The 21738-nt window shown below is 33.3% G+C and overlaps 1 protein-coding gene across 1 annotated transcript in view; it reads left to right on the top strand.

Annotated features, from left to right (window-relative positions):
- pigs (pickled eggs) overlaps positions 1 to 21738 on the top strand; it is a 278343-nt gene that overhangs the window by 244841 nt on the left and 11764 nt on the right. Inside the window, exons 6-7 of the mRNA XM_065507898.1 lie at positions 16419 to 16526; positions 18145 to 18332. Coding sequence (XP_065363970.1) covers positions 16419 to 16526; positions 18145 to 18332 — 296 coding nt within the window. The remainder of the gene's footprint in view (positions 1 to 16418; positions 16527 to 18144; positions 18333 to 21738) is intronic.

The raw sequence follows: 21738 nt of genomic DNA, 5'->3' as shown, positions 1-21738 counted from the left end.
ACACTGAAATTCGATTACACTTTTGAATGGTTTAGGAAAAACTGTCGCTGATGGCGTGAGGAAATGTTAAAAATGTTTTGATTGTTTCAAAGGCAAAAGGCGATGGATGGATGGATCATGTTGGTGGTGATGATGACGATGGTGATGGCAATGATGACGATGATTACGATATAATACGAGTATTGTTTTGTTGCATGATTGGTTGGGTTGTTTTTAAGCCTGGTGGTTTTTGATTACATACTCCAACATACCAACAGACAGACAGACATAAATGGTGGTAAGAGTGTTACACACTCTTTTTAGTTTTATTTGGTTTTACCTTTTTTGTTGTGGTTTGTTAGGTTTTTTTCCCTCGGAATATGTTTACCATGTGTGATTTTGTTTCAAAAAACAATCTATGGTTTTGGAGGATATGTTGAGTTTACTAAAGCTTTGGACCAGCCATACATCATACACTACTGGGAGGAAACAACAATTTTCGTCAAGGCATCGGAAATTAATTAAGTTGCTCAAAAGTTTTAAATTCGCCCTGGTTTATCCCTTAACAACGTTCAAAGTTCAAATGTTATAGAAGAATGTTGTAAAATCGCTCAATTTCAATTCAAATATTTTCAATATATCCCTAAATTTCAATTATCTCGGTCCCATGCCTCACACTGTACGAGTTGTTATTGATAGAATCTCATCAAACGAGTTCAAGATCAATTCAGGCTTACCAAAAGGCTCCGTCCTTCTACTCTATTTCTTATCTTTCTACGTCAAACTTCCAAACACTATCTATTCTTTTGCAAATGACAGCAACATTTGACGAGTTCAAGATCAATTCAGGAGTATCGCAAGGCTCCGTCCTCCTACACTATTTCTTATCTTTCTACATCAAACTTCCAACACTATCTATTCTTTTGGAGATGACAGCAACATTTGACGAGTTCAAGATCAATTCAGAAGTACCGCAAGGCTCCGTCCTCCTATCTTTCTACGTCAAACTTCCAAACACTATCTATTCTTTTGCAGATGACAGCAACATTTGACGAGTTCAATATCAATTCAGGAGTACCGCAAGGCTTCGTACTCTATTTCTTATCTTTCTACGTCAAATTTCCAAACTCTATTTATTCTTTTGCAAATGACAGCAACATTTGACGAGTTCAATATCAATTCAGGAGTACCGCAAGGCTTCGTACTCTATTTCTTATCTTTCAACGTCAAACTTCCAAACGCTATCTATTCTTTTGCAGATGACAGCAACATTTTGACGAGTTCAAGATGAATTCAGGAGTATCGCAAGGATCCGTCCTTCTACTCTATTTCTTATCTTTCTACATCAAACTTCCAACACTATCTATTCTTTTGCAAATGACAGCAACATTTGACGAGTTCAAGATCAATTCAGGAGTTCAGCAAGGCTCCGTCCTCCTACTCTATTGCTTATCTTTCTACATCAAACTTCCAACACTATCTATTCTTTTGCAAATGACAGCAACATTTGACGAGTTCAAGATGAATTCAGGAGTATCGCAAGTCTCCGTCCTCCTACTCTATTTCTTATCTTTCTACGTTAAACTTCCAAACGCTATCTATTCTTTTGCAAATGACAGCAACATTTTGACGAGTTCAAGATCAATTCAGGAGTACCGCATGGCTCCGTCTTCCTACTCTATTTCTTATCTTTCTACGTCAAACTTCCAACACTATCTATTCTTTTGCAGATGACAGCAACATTTGATGAGTTCAATATCAATTCAGGAGTATCGCAAGGCTCCGTCTTCTTACTCTATTTCTTATCTTTCTACGTTAAACATCCAAACGCTATCTATTCTTTTGCAAATGACAGCAACATTTTGACGAGTTTAAGATCAATTCAGGAGTATCGCAAGGCTCGGTCCTTCTACTCTATTTCTTATCTTTCTACGTCAAACTTCCAAACGCTATCTATTCTTTTGCAAATGACAGCAACATTTTGACGAGTTCAAGATCAATTCAGAAGTACCGCAAGGTTTCGTCCTCCTACTCTATTTCTTATCTTTCTACATCAAACTTCCAACACTATCTATTCTTTTGCAGATGACAGCAACATTTGACGAGTTCAAGATCAATTCAGGAGTTCAGCAAGGCTCCGTCCTCCTATCTTTCTACGTCAAACTTCCAAACACTATCTATTCTTTTGCAGATGACAGCAACATTTGACATTCATATTCATTCAATTATAGACCAAGCCTGATCTTGCAACACAAGACTCAATGTTGTATTTTAAAACACAAACGCATAACAAATCATGTTGCTCCATCTGTTTTTATGGGTGGCGTAAATATTGAAGAATCAGAAGCTCTTGATGTTCTAGGCCTAAGTATTCAGCATTCATTATAAAACGCTCTAGGAAATACTTCACTGTATCTGATCTCCTTATTATTTCCACCACTTATATCCGACCCAAAATGAAATACAACTCTTCACTGCTTCGAAGTCTTTTTTGGAGTTACTCGATCGCGTACAGGAGAGGGGTGTAGGTGCTTATTTGTGACACTAGGGTATCCAAGTCTATTGACTCACTGGAACATCGTCGCAGTATGTGTTGTGCAGTTTTTTACGCAATTCACATTCTTCGTCAAGGGCTCATCAATTCGTTGTCGACTGGACTCTAGATCGCACAACACATTGCAGGGAAAATTCGTAGGGCTAAAGACCTAATGTCCGTAAGTGGCATAAGCTTCCTGCTGAAGTCTTTCCTGTCACTTCCAATCTAGGAAAATTCAAATCAAATGTACACAGACACTATTCCCTCTATCCTCCTTCCCATAACCTACTTTTCCTACTTCCAACACTATGAATTACAGAGTAGGGGTCATCACTCTTTCCAAGTCACAACCATTTTGAAATTTTCTTTTGCTTGTTATCTATTGCCATATGTTTGGGATAGAATGTGATGAGAATTTTCTCATGTATCCTAAATCTTGTTAAGTAAGAAAATTCCAATTTCATTACTGTCTAATATTCGTACAGAACCTTTACTTCGTCTTGGTTAGTTATGTTTCAACGTAAATATTTTTTTAACATTACAAGTATTGGCGATTCCTAAGTTTTGATTTCATTGGTGTTTGCTACAACAGTTGTTCATGCTGTTATTGTTGCCACAATTTCGTTTTTCTTGAACTTACTGCTGCTAGCTGGGGCAGTATAGTGTTGTTTGATCCACTCTTGTCTTGACAACACATTGTCGCCAGTAGGCATTTTGCGCTGAATGATGAATAGTTTTCCTTTAACTTAAAGTTTTAATTTAATTTAAAACGAAAAATCATACCAGAAAACTTTTATTTTGTTTTTCTTTCTCAACAACACTATACAATTTTCACAATAGTTACATTTTTCCATAACCACCAATTATGAGGTAATGAGCTCCAAAGGTATACAATAACCAATCAGTCATTTATACGCTTTAGCAGCTTAGAAAACAGATGGTGAAATCGTGGGATCATTTTTCTTTTTTAGTTTATATTGAAAATATATTTATATAAATAGCTAAACAATACACATTATCTTTTAAGTAAAATTAAATTAAAATAATACACTATACTATCTTCTTTCTTATTTTTAATTAAATTATGACTTAATATCATGTACATATGTCGGTTATAAAAAAATAACAAATAAATTGTTTGAGTTTATTTGCAGGAAAATAATGTATTGTCTGTTTTTCTTAGAAATTAGGTAAAAAGAAATTTATGTGTGAAAATGTTGTAAAGGGAAATTAAATTAATTTCAACATAAGTGGGGAAAATATCATTGTATCAAGGCATGTTATGTATTTGAATGCAAAGTTTTTATAGATTTCCAAACATCATTACACTTCATAACCTTTTATCACATACAAAATTAAAGCAAGTAATGTTTTAATAAAATTTCACTCCTTCACTGGGAGTAAAGCCGAAAAAGATCGCATTGATATTCTTTACCAGAAGTTCCTAGTGTCTTTGCTTAATATTAAACTGTAACTTTTCTTGGAACGTAATGCTAAGAATAGAATGAGCAAGACCTTCCGTGGATTTTTTTAAAATATAAAAGAAAATATTTGGGAAAATATGGGGTCTCAAACTGCAACTGTGGACATTTTTTTCCTGGAAGATAGTAATGGGAGCTTGAGAAACCGTTCTACTTCAGTCGATCTTAACTATAGATCAATGGAGCGACATTCAGTTGATCTATTGAGACAACTAAACAAATATACTGCATCGTGAAATCTTTGGAGACGAGCAGAGTAACGATTCAAAGTTCCCTATAGAATTCAGCAATTTGATGCAATAATATCGACCGATTCGCTAAGAATAATTGATCTGACATCGGGTTTGATGACATCCTGGATGTCCTCGCTATAGCTTTGGCAGTTCATTGGATTTAGGCTCACCATTACTCAATTATGGATAGTGTATGCCTGGAAAGTTGTCTTAACTATTCAAGATCTTATGGGTTGATCATTTAGGACTCTGTCGCTTCAGTGACCGCAATTAAATGCAAGAATATCTGCCGATTCGTTAAGACTTCGCGTTTGATGACATCCTGGATGTGCTAGTGATAGTGTTGGCCTACATCCTAATGTAGCTTAACTATGTATCATGTATTCCTGGAAGGTTGTCTCCAACTATTGTCCTTAAGGACAATAGATCTAACTCTTGGTCGATGACATCGTGGATGTGCTTGCGGTAGTTTATGAAGATATAGGCTTGCCGTTACTAGCTTCAGTGAACGCAATTTGGTGCAAGAATAACTGCCGATTCACTAAGAATAATAAATATGATGTCGGGTTCGATGACATCCTGGATGTCCTCGCTATAGCTTTGGCAGTTCATTAAGATTTAGGCTTACAATTACTCAAATATGGATAGTGTATGCCTGGAAAGTTGTCTTACACTATTCAAGAACTTATGGGTTGTTCATTTAGGACTCGGTCGCTTTAGTGACCGCAATTAAATGCAAGAATATCTGTCGATTCGCTAAGAATAAAGATATGATTTCGTGTTTGATGACATCCAGGATGTGCTAGCGATAGTGTCGGTATGAGAATGTGTTTTGCTTTGACTAGGTTGGTGACATACCGTTAGGAACTGTCTGGTCAGAAACTTATTATGTCGTCTGACCGGCAGACCTCGTGTAAACGATTCATGTTCGTCATATTGACTCATCCAGTAACAATACTGAAAGGATTGTTTTGGCCGTTTGTCTATCGCTTATGAATGTGGTCCATATAAGGTTAGCAAAATTAAGAACAAAGCGACCGATTGTCAGATTGACACTACAATCGTCTCTTTACTCTTGTCCCTATGATAAACTTGTCTGGTACAGCTGCTAGTCTGCCTTGGCTTTACTGGTATGATAAGAAATAATCCGCAAACCAGTCTGGTTATGACTCTTTTAGCTCTCCTTGATATCAACATCAAATACTTATCTGCCAATTTAACACAGAGAATCCGGAAGTCGGGTGAATGAAGACACCATTCTCTAAAGAGTTGCTGGAACAATTAATAAATTCTTTGGGATATCAACCATAGACAAATGGCAGTCGATAATATTTTCTGATGATCTTGAACTTCTTATCATTTGATGATAACTGCATACGATGTTTTTAGCTTCCCTTGATGTCTACATCAAGTACATATCTGTCAGGTCAACACATTCGGGAAAATTAAACGTCATGGATATGAGTGTTTTAGCTCTCCTTGATATCAACATCAAATACATATCTGCCAATTCAACACAGATAATCCGGAAGTAGGGTGAATGAAGACACCATTCTCTAAAGATTTACTGGAATAATTAATAAATTCTACGGAATATCAACCACAGACAAATGGCAGTTGAGAATATTTTCTGATGATCTTGAACTTCCAATATATCTGAGACTATCTACTTTTAGCTTCCTTTGATGTCTACATTAAATACATATCTGTCAGGTCAACACATTCGGGGAAATTAAACGTCATTTTTCAAAGTGCAGGCAAGCAAAACTTGGAGAGTTGCAGTTAATAATTCCTCTATAAATCCCTCAGGATATCACCCATAGATAAATGAGCGTGACAAACAAATACGGGAAGTAGTTCGCGAATAGTTTGTGATGATCTTGAACTATCGAAATATCTCCGACTATCTATTACATGATCCGAGTTGAATCGAAGAATTTTGCTTCACCATTATCATATTTACGATATCTGCACCGAAATTTGGATTCGATGCATTTAGCTTTCCTTGATGTCTACATTAAATACATATCTGTCAGGTCAACACATTCGGGAGAATTAAAGCGTCATTCTGCAAAGCGTGTAGGTGAGCAGAACTTGGATAGTTGAGTTAATAATTGCACTATAAACTCGGGTCATTCCGGAGCGTAGAACCGGCTGTCATGGGAATGTCAAATTCAGTATATACTGATTAGTTGAGGACTTCTTCGGTAATATTATCTGATGAGCTTGAACTTCCAAAATTTCTCAGACTTTCCACTTAATGTACACTATTTCAGACAGAGATCTACGCTATTAAGATAGCTACTAGTTGAATCGAAAAATTTATTCCGGAAACGATTATCGTAGGACATACAAATTCCTATTAGCAACACATATGAGTACTAGAAATCGGTTCAGTATTTTCACGGGACACTGTATGATAGAACAAATATGGGAGCATATTTTTTACAATGACTACTGTTTGAAGGAAATTGAAGAGGAGGAGAGGAGACTAGCTATACAATAATAGTAGTCATTATTTTCAGGTGCTGTGTGGATTTAGAGATACGTCACTGAATGATTAGGTAGAACTTTTTGGTATCCTTAACAGCAGAGTTAACTGTAAGAGGTCTCTTTCACCCTAAGAGTACCACAATGGAGTTTATAGCCTACCAGTTAACTCTAACCTATCCTCCTACCGACCAAAAATATGAACAATGAATCTGATTTTGAAAAACTTCTTAAATCACCCAAATCGTTCATGTCTACTCTAAAAACCTGCTCGGTCATCTTCGGAATTCTGCAGTTTAGCCTGTATTTAACCAGTAGGTTTTCGAGTTTAATTTTCTGAAAGGTTAGGTCTTTCTACAATATTTTTCCAATCGAATAAATAGTTTAAGAGATTTAAAGTTCTTACATGTTTGATGGTTCCCAGTTACATGCTTACTAGAATATCTACTTAAAAATTTCCCTTTAAATTTACATATCAACAGTACATTAGAAATGTATTTTCAAAAAAAAAAAAAAAAAAAAAAAGAGATACCAATAAAACTAATCGGTTTTTACACAATTGTCTGTATTGCTTAAACATTGCGTGAGTTGTTAAAATTTCTATGAAACGAAACCTTAAAACAAACCACAAAAAAAATATCGCTCAGAAAATTATGCATCAACACGATTTAACATTAAAATGAAATTGTTTTTCCTCTAAAACTCTGTTAAACGTTTTCTATAAAATTAAACGAGCAAAGGTTTTTTGTTTTTTTTGTAAATGCTACACGAACTAAAATGCTGCAAAATTTTGGACATGAAATAATTTAGAAATAGTCATACAATAAAATCCTTCTTATGATGTTTTAGAAAATCGCCTACTCCTACGTCGCAATTTTGCAAAAAAAAATCATAGGAAAATACTTGGTTAAAATCCAACATGATCTGGCAGAAGGTATTAATTCCATTAGTTTACAATGCGAGTACGAGTTCATATGGAGCATATAAGTATGTAAGTTCGTAGTTAAACATGATTATTGTTTGTTGATATTGTTTTGTTGGAGCCAGGAGAGGAATTAAAGGAGTGGATTGTTTAAATGGTTACTTTATTCTGCACATTACAGTGTATTTCCAAAGTTCCTTTTATAGCTACATAGTACTCATCTGAGTTGTACAACTGAGATCCATTCAGTCAATATATCTCCTCATCTTTTTATTCAGAAATGCTTTAAAGATGTAGAATGGAACCGAGAAGAATTCCAACTGATTTTTTAACATTAAACTATGAAGAGAACTCAGTTAGTGTACAGGATATATTAGCGAATTACATATGGGCAATTCCATATCATCGTACGTGACATTTGTACGTCTATAGAGTGAAATAGATTTTGCAAAAATAAGAGTATCTGAAAAATAATTTTGTCTTTATGTTCCATTCAGAGGGTACTATATTTTAAAATAATAAAAAGTTCTTTCGAAATATTGTTGTCCAAAATATTGAGCGAAATAAGGGTATATCGTACGTGACATAAAACGGAAGTCATTTTGAGGTACATGTAGAAATATGCGAAAATTTTCGAATCGTGAGAGGCGAAATATTTTTCCTTTACAATCCTTGAAAAAATGTTTGAAGGGTTTTTGGATTTTCAGTCGTGGTAGTCATTCTCGTGGAATTGCCCATATATTAGATGTGTCTAATAAAGATTTTAGGAAATATGATACTAAATGAATTTCAAAGTCTTTCTAGGATCTTACTTAGTTTCAAATGTTAGGTCTTCGTTTATATGTTTAATGATATTTTCAATCTCTAGGCAAATTCAGGTTTAAGTTCTCAAAAATTATTGTCAGTCTAATGGACTTCTGAAATTAACCAAAGATTATTTTTTTTTATATTATAATTAATGTAATTTGAATGTTCAGTTCATTCATGTTGATCATATTTCAGCAGCCCTGTTGTCTCCTTAATGTTAATTGTCTATGATTAACGTTTATTACCACTAGAAATCTTTGAACTAGACCCAGTTCATTTAGCGGTCCTAAACAAGATCTTCGGAAACCCCACAATAAATCTGTATTCAATACAAATAGTCCCTTCAAATTATCCACTATTCCACATATAAAACATCACATTCCTTTAACACCCCTGCCCTGCCCAACTAAATCTAATATTTGTTGCAGTAAACACCACAAAAAAAAACTCAATACAACAATAAAAACTGTGATTTTAAGACCCCAAACAACCAACAACAACAAATAACTCCCAACAGATGGACTCTACATAGAGACAGACTCCAGCCACAGCGACCACAAAGTACATGAAATTAAACTAGCAACAAAAAAAGATAAAGAGTAGAAAAAAAACCTACCAGGAGTACAGAGGTCAGACTATAAAGAAGCCGTTAATGTTGTTTGCTGAGTTTTTTTTTGTTTCTGCGATACGAATTCATGTAAGCGATTGTTGTTGTTGTTGCTGCTGCTGCCATTTGCTGTTGTTGTGACTGTTAGGCTTATTTGTTGGATTATTTGTTTAGACAATGATACATGTACGAACAAAAAGTACGCGAGATCTGTTTGGAGCGCGTGAATTTATGCAATACCCATGTTGATGGGTTCACTATTGGCTGGCTGGCAGCCTGCCCGCCTGGCCAATAGCACACAATGGGATGAAAACTGAAATAATGGCAATACATATCTTTTAAAGTACTGGTGGAACATGGGAATTATAGAGGAAGATATCAGAAAATTTAATTTATAACCACCCTATTACAAATAACCTGAATACAGGATGAATTAGATCATGTCAAGATGACTCAATGCTGCATTTTAACACAATTTTTTTTTATAAAATCGGCTGTCCCGAATCTTATATACCCTTCACCAAATTATACTTAAAAGTATATTTTTTTAAATATTTTTATTTAAACAAAATTCATTTTTTTTTAAATTGTTTTTAAACTTTTTTTTAAATTTTTTTTAAAAAAAGTTTTTGTTTAAATTTTTTTTAAAAAAAAGTTTTTTTTAAATTTTTTTTAAAAAAAGTTTTATCCAAATTTTTTTTTTAATTTTTAAAAGAAATTTTTTTGGAAAAATGATTTATGACAAAAAAAATTTTTGATGAAAAAAATATTCGGGTTAAAAAATGTTTTTCCCGATTTTGAACCATTGTAGGTCCAACTTACTATAGCCTTATATACATCGTTGCAATGGACTTTGAAATATCTATCATTAGATATCCATTTTGTCTATATTAATAACTTAGTAATCCAGATATGGGTAAAAAATAGGTCAAAAATCGAGGTTGTCCTGGAGATATTGAATCGTGTATGTAAGTTATTTGGGGGCTTCGGAAAGTTGATTTCAACACACAAACGGACAGACGGACATGGATATATCGACTCCGCTATCTATAACGATCCAGAATATATATACTTTGTGGGGTCGCAAATGAAAAATGTAGAAATTATAAACCGAATGACAAACTCATATGTACCCTTGCCACTCATGGTGAAGGTTATAAAAATATAGAATTAATACAGTATTGTTGAACGAGTGCGAACTGTAGAGGGCAAATTGAACCATATTGAATCATTAGAACATAGTTGTATTGTGAGATTGGTTTCACTATTCCATCGATACTACAATAGAATGTCTTGTGCTCAAATTAGGGATCATGTTCCCGATACTTTCTGGGTTTTGAAGCAATATACGTTCTTAAATACTAATTTATATATTAGGAATCGATTAGACAGTTGATTAACACCGTATAGGGAGTACACCTTTTGCCCAAATATTACCTATTCAATGTAAGGAAACGCTACATTCAAAGTACAATGTAGACTCCCTTCCTCCCATAACATATTATTCTAGTTCCAACACAATACGCTCAACTCATGAGCATGATATAAAATATATCATCCATTTCTTTATATTTAAAATTACTGGACGAAATCAAAACGTCATACAGTCCAAAGCAGACATCGACAGAGCGTAAAATTGCCTTTGCACACTAACACCACTTCATTTTGTATTTGGGTTTTTTGAGTAGCGCTCTCTGAGAGCTCTTAAGGTGGCTCTTTGCCGATGTGTTGTCCAAAGTATGATCACTGAACCTAATCAATCCTCTTTTATACAAGTTACGATCTCTAAAAGCTTTTTAAAGCTAGAGGTGGTCAATTTTAACAACTGCTCAGTATTGAACTTGCTCAGTATTCATTTTTTTAAAAGGTTCTCTTCTAGGTCATCCGTTGCTTAGAAGATTCATTTTTATGACAATATTTTATGATCAGTCCCACTGTTTAGCACTAGTAGTGTGTGTTTCTACTGTAAACCAGTACACAACGCAACAGCAACGACAACAACAGCAACATTTTAGCAATGATTATTGTATATCTGTTGTGTGTAAAGACACACCATTTCCAAATTTAACAAAAGATTCCCTTTCCTAGGAATCAAATTAAAATATTGTACTTCTTAGCGAATCAAATTTTTAATTCTTCAAAAGTAGACTGATGCACATATTTCGCTATTCTATGAAAGTTATTTTAAATAACTTCTCAAAATAACAATGTCATAAAAACAACAATTCTATCATTACATTAACAACACAACTGCCAATTCAATGATTAATAATGAAGGAAGAACACCTCCTTTGTGTTAAATTCATTGTATTTCGAAGCTTTATTTAAGCACTTTCCGCCTTCCGAGGCAACAAAGATGTCAATTGCAAAATTTCGAAAAATATTTTCGTTTGCCAAACTAATGAAAATACATTTGGGTTTTAATTATACAATACAGTTGTTTAAAATGTCAAAACTTGAAATTTAACATTGATTGTTTGTTGATGTAATAGTCCTGCTATTGTCAAATGTTCTTTCCTGCGGAAATAAGTTTTCGGTTGATACTGCTCTTGCCGAGTTGCCAATCCTTAGTCGAATGTGAATCTGGTAGATCAGAAGCGAAGATCCGATTGTCGCACGAATTTCATTGATCGTGTAAGCAAACAATGATAACGTTTTGAAAGTTTCGTCAAATATTGTAGTGTCAGATCAAGACCTGTAACTTAGTCTAGTTCCTTATACCCCTAGATAGATCATAACAATATCTGTTTGCCAAAGAACTTACAATATATTGTTGGGAACTTTAGTTAATAGCACCCCATATAACATCAACCTGGTAGTTGAAATTCGCCTCCAGCCAGAGACTCTAGTCTGCTTCCCTACAACGGACTTTTCTCTGTTCATTAAATTTAAAACCAAAAATTTACTAACAGAAAGCTGAATCCTTAAATGTTGAGCTAAGTTTTCCTATATATCCCACAAATAAGACCATATAATGGAAAATTATTTAACAATTTCTTTTGGAACTAGTGTCCTTAGTGCATTTAGGTAGTCTCCCCATCATTTGTTTTGTTTTTATTATAGATGTTTTTTTGTTGTTATTATTGTTTAGTGCTGCTAAGCATGGACTACACACGGGCCACTTGAAAAGGTTCAACAATGTTACAATAAGGTAGCGCCAAACAAAGTGCACTCTATGTACGTACGAGTAGTACATTTTACCTAAAACACGATCAAGGCGGTAGTAATAGCAGTAGTTGAGTCTATCCTTCTAATAAACCAACCAGACTTCTGTGGTAGATGTTAAAAACGATGTCGATGATGTCTGTGGTTGCTTCAGTACTCGTATCATTTGAAAAACAGAAAACAAACAAACATAGAGGAGGGTTTTTTTTCTGGCTTTAAATTTAAAGTTTGGTATTTGTTTCTTTACCAAAAATAAAAATATAAAAAAAGCAACACACATTAAGTTCTGACCTTTTATTTGACTTTCGTTTAAGGCCCAAAATGAAATGAAATGAATCGTATGGCAGTTTTGCTTGTCTTTCCTTTTAGTTACTAGGAAGTTCATTTATTTGGCTTTGGTTGGTTGGCGGTTGGGTGACTGGCTGACTGGTGGTGGTAATTCTTTTGCCGATTTGTTAAATTAATATTTATCCAGCAACAACAACAACAACAATGTTGAATGAATTTTCGCCTAATCTGACATTTACAATCATGCAAAATTAATAGTTTTGCGTGATCGCTCCTTAGATGGCGTTGCCTCATTTCTTTTGCTCCTTCGGCGGCTTCTACTACTTCTTAGTTTTCTTCTTGCTTGGATTTTTAAAAACCTAAAGCCAGCACCTACAACAACTATGACTTCTTCATGCTTGCATCCAAATTCAATTCAATCCAATATTGTTTTGAGATTTCAGCTACGAGATACCTTTGTTGATGTTGCTGCTGTTGTTGTTGCAAGATATTTTGATGTTTATTGAATTTATGGTTTTATCAAAAATTTACAAATTGTATTCATTTATTGTGTTAATATGACAGTGATGATGGGATCTAGGAATACATACCTAAGCAGAGATCTGTGCATTTGTGTCAATATATTGCTTAGAATTTTTAAAGAAATCTTGCGAAAATGTCTTTTATGTGATAGACAAAGAGTTCGTAATGGATATTAAGCAAAGTATTTGTTTAAAAGCTTTTTTTAATCCACCTTTTTTATTTTGTATGCCGTATTTAAGATTTTTTCAATTAAATTTTTAAATAACCTTAAAAGTTTTGTAGAATGCTAAACAAATTTTGGTAGAGCTTTTTATTGAACTATGTCGAAAGCTTTTTATTTAAACCCAAGAGTTAGAATGCTTTCTAACTCTCAAAATTTAAGTTGAGCTTAGAGTATCAGAGTCGATGTAGCCATGTTCGTCTGTCTGTTGAGGGCAAAGATACTTATCGTTGAAAGTCGTCACATCGTCACATTGTAAGATTGGTTTCACTATTCTAGCGATACTACAATAGAATGCCTTGTGCTCAAACTAGGGATCATGTTCCTGATACTTGCTAGTTTTTGACTCAAAACCCGCTCTTAAATAAGAATTTATATATTAATGATGGATTGGCCAGTGGATTACCATTCGTTTAAGGAATAAAAACAAATCGTTCCTGTTTAATGTAAGGAAACGCTACATTGAAAGTACAATGTAGACTCCCTATACCAGGCGCGGATCCAGGTCAATCATTTGGGGGGGGGGAATTTAAATTTGTTCTACATTTTTCTTTTTATTCCTTATACAGTCCTAAGTATGATCGTTGAACTTGTAGCGTGCTCAGTATTGAAAGAGGATGGTTGAAATTTAAATGTTTTAGAATGTTCTCTTCTAGGTGTTCCGTTGCTTAGAAGTTTCATATTTATGACAACATTTTACGAAGTCCCACTGTTTAGAACTTCGATCCCATAAAGTGTATACAATCAGGATCATTATAGATAACAGAGTTAATAAAGTCCGTCTGTCTGGCTATCCCGGTTGGGGTGTATCTGCAGACAAGCAAATCGCTTCGCAGTTTGTTTTTAAATACAAAAAAAATATCTGTCATTTATTTTCACTTAGTTATTGAGCATTATAGTGTAAACAACAAGGTTTTTAATAAAGAAAAAAAATTGCGATGCCCCCATGATTGATACATCACTGTATCTGCTATAGTCCAACTTAGGTATCTATCTGATAACTCATTAAGTATGTGTTTGTCAAAGAATATTCCTTGGAGAAGATGGATAACTTCTCAACTATTTTCCCAAATCTCGGCAGCTGTGATGAAAGTTTTTGTAAGAGTGTCAAAGTTACCACTGTAATCAGCCTTTAAAAGTCTCTCCGATTACAATTCCTATTATGCGTCTCTCATCATATTCATGTCACGGTTTTCTGGTGATCTGCATTCCTATTTGTTCCATTTCCATTCAAATTTCCTCATCGCTCTTCCGAGGTATTGAAAGCAGTGTCTGCTCTGGTTTATTATCATCGCCAGAGGATGACAGATAAAATGAATAATCCAAACTGTACATATTTCACACAAAAGGTGGAGTAAAACAAGGATGAAAAACAACCCCCCCCCCCCTGCTATTCACTGAAGTGATGGATGACATCATAAGCGAAGTCTGTTCAGAGATAAAAGGAATAACATGGAGCCTCTCACGTCAACTCAAGTATTTGGATTATGCTGATGATATCTGTCTACTCTCGCACAAGATCTCCAACATGCAAGCAAAAGTAGAAGATTTTAAAAGATCAGTACGCAATGTTGAACTTCAGATAAATATCCAGAAAACCAAAGCTATGAGAATCAACGACGTTAGCACCGATAACAACATGCTACAAGGCCAACCAGTAGAAAGCTTCTTCTATCAACGTATGGCGTCGTTGAAACAGACGTATATAACAGACTCAATAAAGCGAGACCGGCAATTGGAAGACTACAACCAGTATGGAGAAACTCACAAATATCCAGACGAACCAAGCTTAGAATATTCAACGCAGGTGTAAAGTCTACTGAGTTGTATGGAAGTGAAACTTGATATTCATCTACAGGTATTCATAAACAAGTGCCTCAGATTCATAAGCGGTATATTCTGGCCTAACAACATCACCAACACGGATCTCTGGAACCTTACCAACGGATCTCTGGAACCTTACCTTACTAACACAAATAATTCGTCGAAAATGGAGGTGGATCGTCCATACTATCTGAAAGAATCCTGACAGTATAACAAGGATAGCGCTAGAGTGGAACTCTCAAGACTCAATGGTCGGTCAAAGAATACATGAAGACGCACGATACTCCAAGAACTACGACAGTGCAATCTTACATGTGAAGACGCTAAAACAACTGCAACAAATCGTGTAAGAAGCATTCAAGTGCCTTGGTTTTCTAAAACGGTGTAAGAATTACTTCACTCCATCTGATCTCCTTACTATTTATATCACTTATATCCGACCTAAAATGGAATACAACTCTCATGTGTGGGTCGGTGCTTCGAAGTCTATTTTGGAATTACTCGACCGTGTACAGGAGAGGGCGAAGGTGCTTATCGGTGACAGTAGGCTATCCAGCTCTATTGTCTCACTGGAACATGTGGGTTGCAATGTGGGTTGTGTTTCATTGTTCTACCGATACTACAATGGTATGTGCTCTGCAGAAATTAGGGAACTTATTCCCGAAACCCGTAGTTTTTTACGCAACACACGTTCTTCGGCAATTTGTTGTCGACTGGACAGTGGATCGCACAACACATTACAGAGAAAATTCATTCTTTAGCCGTACTGTCCGTATGTGGAATAAGCTTCCTCCTGAAGTCTTTCCCGTCACTTTCAATATAGGAAAATTCAAATCTAATGTCCACAAACACTACTCCCTCTATCCTCCCTCCCATAACCTATTTTCCTAGTTCCAACACAATGCTTTGCATGAGTAGGGGTCATCCCCTGAGTGCTGGTCCAAGAAAAAAAAAAAAAGATGGAGATGCTTTGCCATATGCTCCCAAGAGGGGTAATGGAGAAAAGAAAAAAAACCTCAAACGACAATAATAGAAGAGTATTGACCCCTTCACACTCTGGCTTCATCAGCATTACTTTTATCGCATTACAAGCACAACTTCCCATACAATGAATAGGAATCCTATTAAAATCAATCCTACATTAAGCTAATTTTTACTTATTACAAATTACTTCTTAATCGCTTCCTAGAAAGTTCTTTATGTACTGCAAAGTCAAACCCCTAAACACTCCAGATTTAAATTTAAAACTAAGATTAAAATATATTGTAAATCTATATTATTTACTTTAACTATAACTTACTATTATGTAACAATCACTAATTTATTTTCTGTTGTATTTTCCAGGTCAGAGATTTGGTTGAGAAATGTACTTGCCCCTCACAATTTCCCATGGTTCGTGTATCCGAGGGCAAATATCGTATTGGTGATACCAAAGTGTTAATATTCGTTCGTGTAAGTATTTAAAATGTATTTTAAATTATATCACAAAATTTATTAAACATTTATAAAGCCATAATCATTTAACAGAAACAAATTGCACAAGACCTTAAAAAAATATTTGTTTTCTCCAAATAAATATTAAATCTTCAATTGTCAATTATTATTTTAATAAAACGCTAAATGCAGGAGAAAAAATTCCAGTCAAAAGATAATTTTCAATATTATTTTAGGTAAACAGCTCACGCAATTATAATACTCCTCCAAAATCAAATCAATTGTCATTTCAATTGGGCGAAAAAAAAGTATTGATGTAATTTTGCATGCCAGCACAATTTTATTGAGTTTTTTTTTACCCTATACAGCCGCTATTAGTCGGTCGTCATATCTGTTCATTTGTGTGTCTCTTGCGAAATGAAGCATAAATATTAAGATTTTATTAACACGTTACACAATTTATTCGTATACTTTATTATTGAAGGGAAGTTTCTGATTTGGTCATCAAATTTTTATTGATTTTAATAATGAAGATGTTTATAAAGAGAGAAGTCATTGATGATTTGGTTTGTCACGAACAGTAATCATTACGATTACCAGGTTTCAAAATGATTATTACCACAGAAATATGGCAAAGAATTGTTGAAATAAAATTAAATTTATAAAAGCTGTTTATTATTAAGGAAATGAAAAAGAAATGGCAAATTTAAAAAGCTTTTAAAGATGACAAGCTTAAAGCCAGAATAAAGCTTTTTAATTAAATAAGCTTTTAGCCTAAATAAAGCTTAAATATTAAATGGAGAAAAACAATCATTGACTCGAAGGATATTTCTTAAGAAAATGTGGTTTAATAAAGAACAGAATTGTTAAAATAAAATTAAACTTATAAAAGCTGTTTATAATTAAGGAAATGAAAAAGAAATGGCAAATTTTAAAAGATGACAAGCTTAAAGCCAGAATAAAGCTTTGAAACTAAATAAGCTTTTAACATAAATAAAGCTTAAATATGAAATAGAGTATTGTTCCTCATGGATTTTAAAGATCTTTTTAAGAAAAATTACATCTGTTCTTTCTCATTCTCACGGTTTAGGTTATTAACAATTGTATTTCATTTTAGCCATTGACTAGTACTAGTTTTCCCCTAAAATAACATTTTCCATATGTCAATCAATTTCACAAATATAAAAAAAATCAATTAGTAACATACAACATCCACACGTGTTTGAAATATTAATCCACCACATCACATCTTCTTTCCTCTATCAATGAAATTTAATTAATTTGCCCCACATCATTCAACCCTGTTGCCACAATAATGTTAACATGATTTATGAAGAAATAATTACTTCCACATACGAATATCTTAGATAAATAATAATATAATCCATTCATTCATCCATCCAGCCATCCATTTAAATCCGCTGGTTAGCAAACCAAAAAAAAAACCATGTAATTTTAATAAACTGTCTATAAAAATACACACACTCAACTTCTCATAGAAAATACATTATTATTATTATGCCTAGTATCTCCTCTGGGTGATCATTCAATTTTGATTAAAATTAATTTGTATAAACAATTTATTAAAAACAAATTTTTCATTTTTTGATGCATTTTTTTTTACAATTCATTGCAGATTTTACGTTCACACGTCATGGTGCGTGTTGGCGGTGGCTGGGATACACTCTCTCACTATTTGGATAAACATGATCCTTGTCGTTGCAAGGCCCAACATCGTTCTTCGGTGGCTGCACGTTTAATACCGCGAGCCAATCAGCAAACAAATGGTATCGAACTACACAAGGCACAGGTGATATTTGAAAGGTAAGTTTTATGAATGTAATGATGCTGCACAATCATGCAACACACACAGCCACACACATACACATGCGAGTACTCGTACAACATGTAGCAACAACACTTTAAGTATGAATAACCATACTTACATGAAGGCAAAACATACTCTTTAGATAAATAAATAAATATAACTAGAAATTCAGAGACAGATAGGGGAAATCTTCAGAAAAAAGCTCTTGCTTTGTATCAATTTTTATTAAAGCTTTAATAATTTACAGGAGGTAAAAAATATTTGTTTATAGCATTTCTAAAAGCTTGCTTTTATAGATTTAAAATCTGAAAAAGCTTTTTAATTAAATTAGTTTGAAAAGCTTATTTATATTTTGAAAAATCTTTTAGTGAAACTGTTTGCTTTGAAGCTTTTGAATCAAGCTTATAGTACATATTTACAAGGATTTTGTTGGAAGCTTTTTGCAATAACAAATGATTTTTAATAAAAGCTCTTTTAAAGGCGTTTTAATTATTTATAAAAGCTTTTAGTAAAAATGTTTTCTTTGATGAATTTTTTTAAGTAGCTTTTGTATGTTTTAAGGATTTTGATGGAAACTTTTTATGGAAACTTTATTGAAGCTTTAAAATTTACACAAAAAAGAAATATTTTTAGAATATTCAGACATTTCCTTGTGAATATAGTAGCTTTTATTAAAGCTTTTCGATAAATTATCATACGAGCGTACAAAAGGTTTTTAAACAAGTAAGAGTGCTATATTCGGCTATGCCGAATCTTATATACCCTTCACCTTTGTTGTGGATGCATTATTATTTTTTATAATTAGTATATATGTATGTATGTACATTGCCCACTTTCAGCGTACAGCATCCTAAATTTATCAAGAACACAAAAAACAACAACAACGCCAAACGAAACAAAACACCAAAAGAAAAAACAAAATACGCAAGCCAATGAAACCAACACACGTCCAAACATACGTTTAATTGTATAAAAAACAACAACGCCAAAAGAAACAAAACACACAAAAAAACAAAATACGCAAAGCATGCACAACCAAGCATACGTTTTGTTGCTTTTTTGTAAAAAAAACCAACACACAACCAAACAAACGTTTAGTTGTATAAAAAACAACAACAATGCCAAAAGAAACAAAACACAAAAAAAAACAAAATACACAAAACTTGCACATCCACACATACGTTTTGTTGTTTTTTTTGTCAAAGCATGCAATACATTGTGTTTTTTGATGAAATTTTCAGAGGTTGTCTCGGATTTTTGCTCATATCTCCGTTATTTATGGACGGATTTTGCTGATTTTAAATAGCAAAATTCTCGAAAGTATGTCTGTCAGAATTGTTGAAGATTTGGATCCCGGAGATATCTGGGGCCTTCAGAAAATTGATTTCAACAGACAGACAGACAGACGGACAGACAGACAGACAGACAGACAGACAGACAGACAGACAGACAGACAGACAGACGGACATGGCTTAATCGACTCCGCTATCTATAAGGATCCAGAATATATATACTTTATAGGGTCGGAAATGAAAAATGTAGAAATTACAAACGGAATGACAAACTTATATATACCCTTCTCACGAAGCTGAAGGGTATAAAAATTGTCCGTATATTTATAAAAGTTGTAATTTAAGCTTTAAGAAGAGTTTTTTATATTTATAAGAGCTTTTTAAGAAGTATGCTTGAAAGAAAAAACGCCTTTCTAAAAGCTTTCTTGTAATTATAAGTACTTAGAAGAAACTTGACTATAAGTTTGTAAAGCTTTCTTATTTTGAATAAAGCTATTATATTTTTTATTTTCTTAATGCCTTAAGCTTTCGGTGTTTAAACAATTTTTAATTAAAGCTTTCTAAAAATCTTTCGTAGCTTTATATGAGGCTTAATCAAAGAATATTCGAAAGTTTGCGAGACGAAAAATTATAGTTATTTCAAGATATTTGGGTGCCCCGATAGACCAGTCGATAGTGTGCTGAACTATTAATCTGAGGGTTGCGGGTTCGATTCCCGCCAGAGACTCTGGGTGTAACTGCAGACAAGCAAAACGCTTCGCAGTTTGTGTTTGTTTTTAAAAAAAAAAAAAAAAATAAATAAATAAAAAGAGCTTTCAATAAATATGTTTCAGAAAAGCTTTTTAAAGCTTTTTGGAATTCTTTTTTGTGCTTTGTAATCAAAACATGATTAAAGCTATTTCAAAATCTTATGTTTTTAAAAGTTTTAATTAAAGCTTTTACATTTTTGTATGAGCATGGGTTAAAATTTGTTTATAAGTTTGCAGGTGTTTAAATATAACTGATTAGAAACATTTAAAAGGGTTATATTTGTCAGAGGTTTCATAAAAGATTTTTGAGACATATTCTCATACTTATAGAAGCTTTAATTACAGCTTAAAAAGTAAAAGCTTTCATAAAAACTAGCTTGTGTTTATTAGAGTTTTGCTTAAAGCTTCTTCAAAAGGGTGAAAGCTCTAGCTAATTGCTGAATTTAAAGCGTTTCATATCCATATATAAAAACTTTGATTAAATAGTTAGGAAAAACATTCACATGAGTTTAGATTACAGATCTTATGGAGGAAGAAAGAAAGCTTTCATACAAGCATTATTTTAAAACTTCATTAATAACGCTCTTGTAATTATAAAAACCTTGATTCAAGTTTTGGGTTAAAGCTCTCATTAAGTTCTACATATGCAGTTTATTTTTAAAGAATTCGTGACAAAAGTTTTTTGAAACCTACATAAAGACAGATTTGTGCTTATAAGAGTTTTAATTGAATCTTTTTCAAACGCACTAAAGCTCTTACTAATTTCTGGATTTAAAGCTTTTCATATGGACATATAAGAGCTTTGATTAAAGTTTACGGAAAAACATTCGCATGACTTTTTCTATTATCATAGAAGAAGAAAGGAGATATACATAGGTAAAGCTTTCAAGCAATTATTAATCTGAAAATTCTTTAAAAGCGTTAAACTGTTTATGAGATCTTTGAGCTTTCACTAAATTCTACATAAGTTTTTTGAAATTTTCATAAAAACATGTTTGTCATTACTTTTTCAAACAGCTTTAACTGTCACAAAATTCTACATTTAAAGTTGTTTTAAAAAATTCTTGAGAAAAGCTTTGAAATTATTAAGTTATTATTTAAATTTTGATTTAAAAAAATATTTTTTATAATATCTCTGGAAAAGCTTCAGTTTAAATTTAAGGAATTAAGCTTTTAAAAGCTTTTATCAAAATCTCTCTTAAATTATCTATTAAGCTATTATAAATGTTATTAATCAAACACAATTTCCACTTAATTTCAAATGTTGTTCCTCCCAGCACTTAGTTGCCACTTGCAACATATGTAAAAATCATTGTGGCACACACATTAAGCGTCAGCGCGCTGGCTGGCATCTTTAAACG

Source organism: Calliphora vicina, chromosome 4, assembly GCF_958450345.1.
Source record: "Calliphora vicina chromosome 4, idCalVici1.1, whole genome shotgun sequence".
Taxonomy (NCBI): Eukaryota; Metazoa; Arthropoda; class Insecta; order Diptera; family Calliphoridae; genus Calliphora; species Calliphora vicina.
This window is presented reverse-complemented; position numbering and strand designations above follow the sequence as displayed.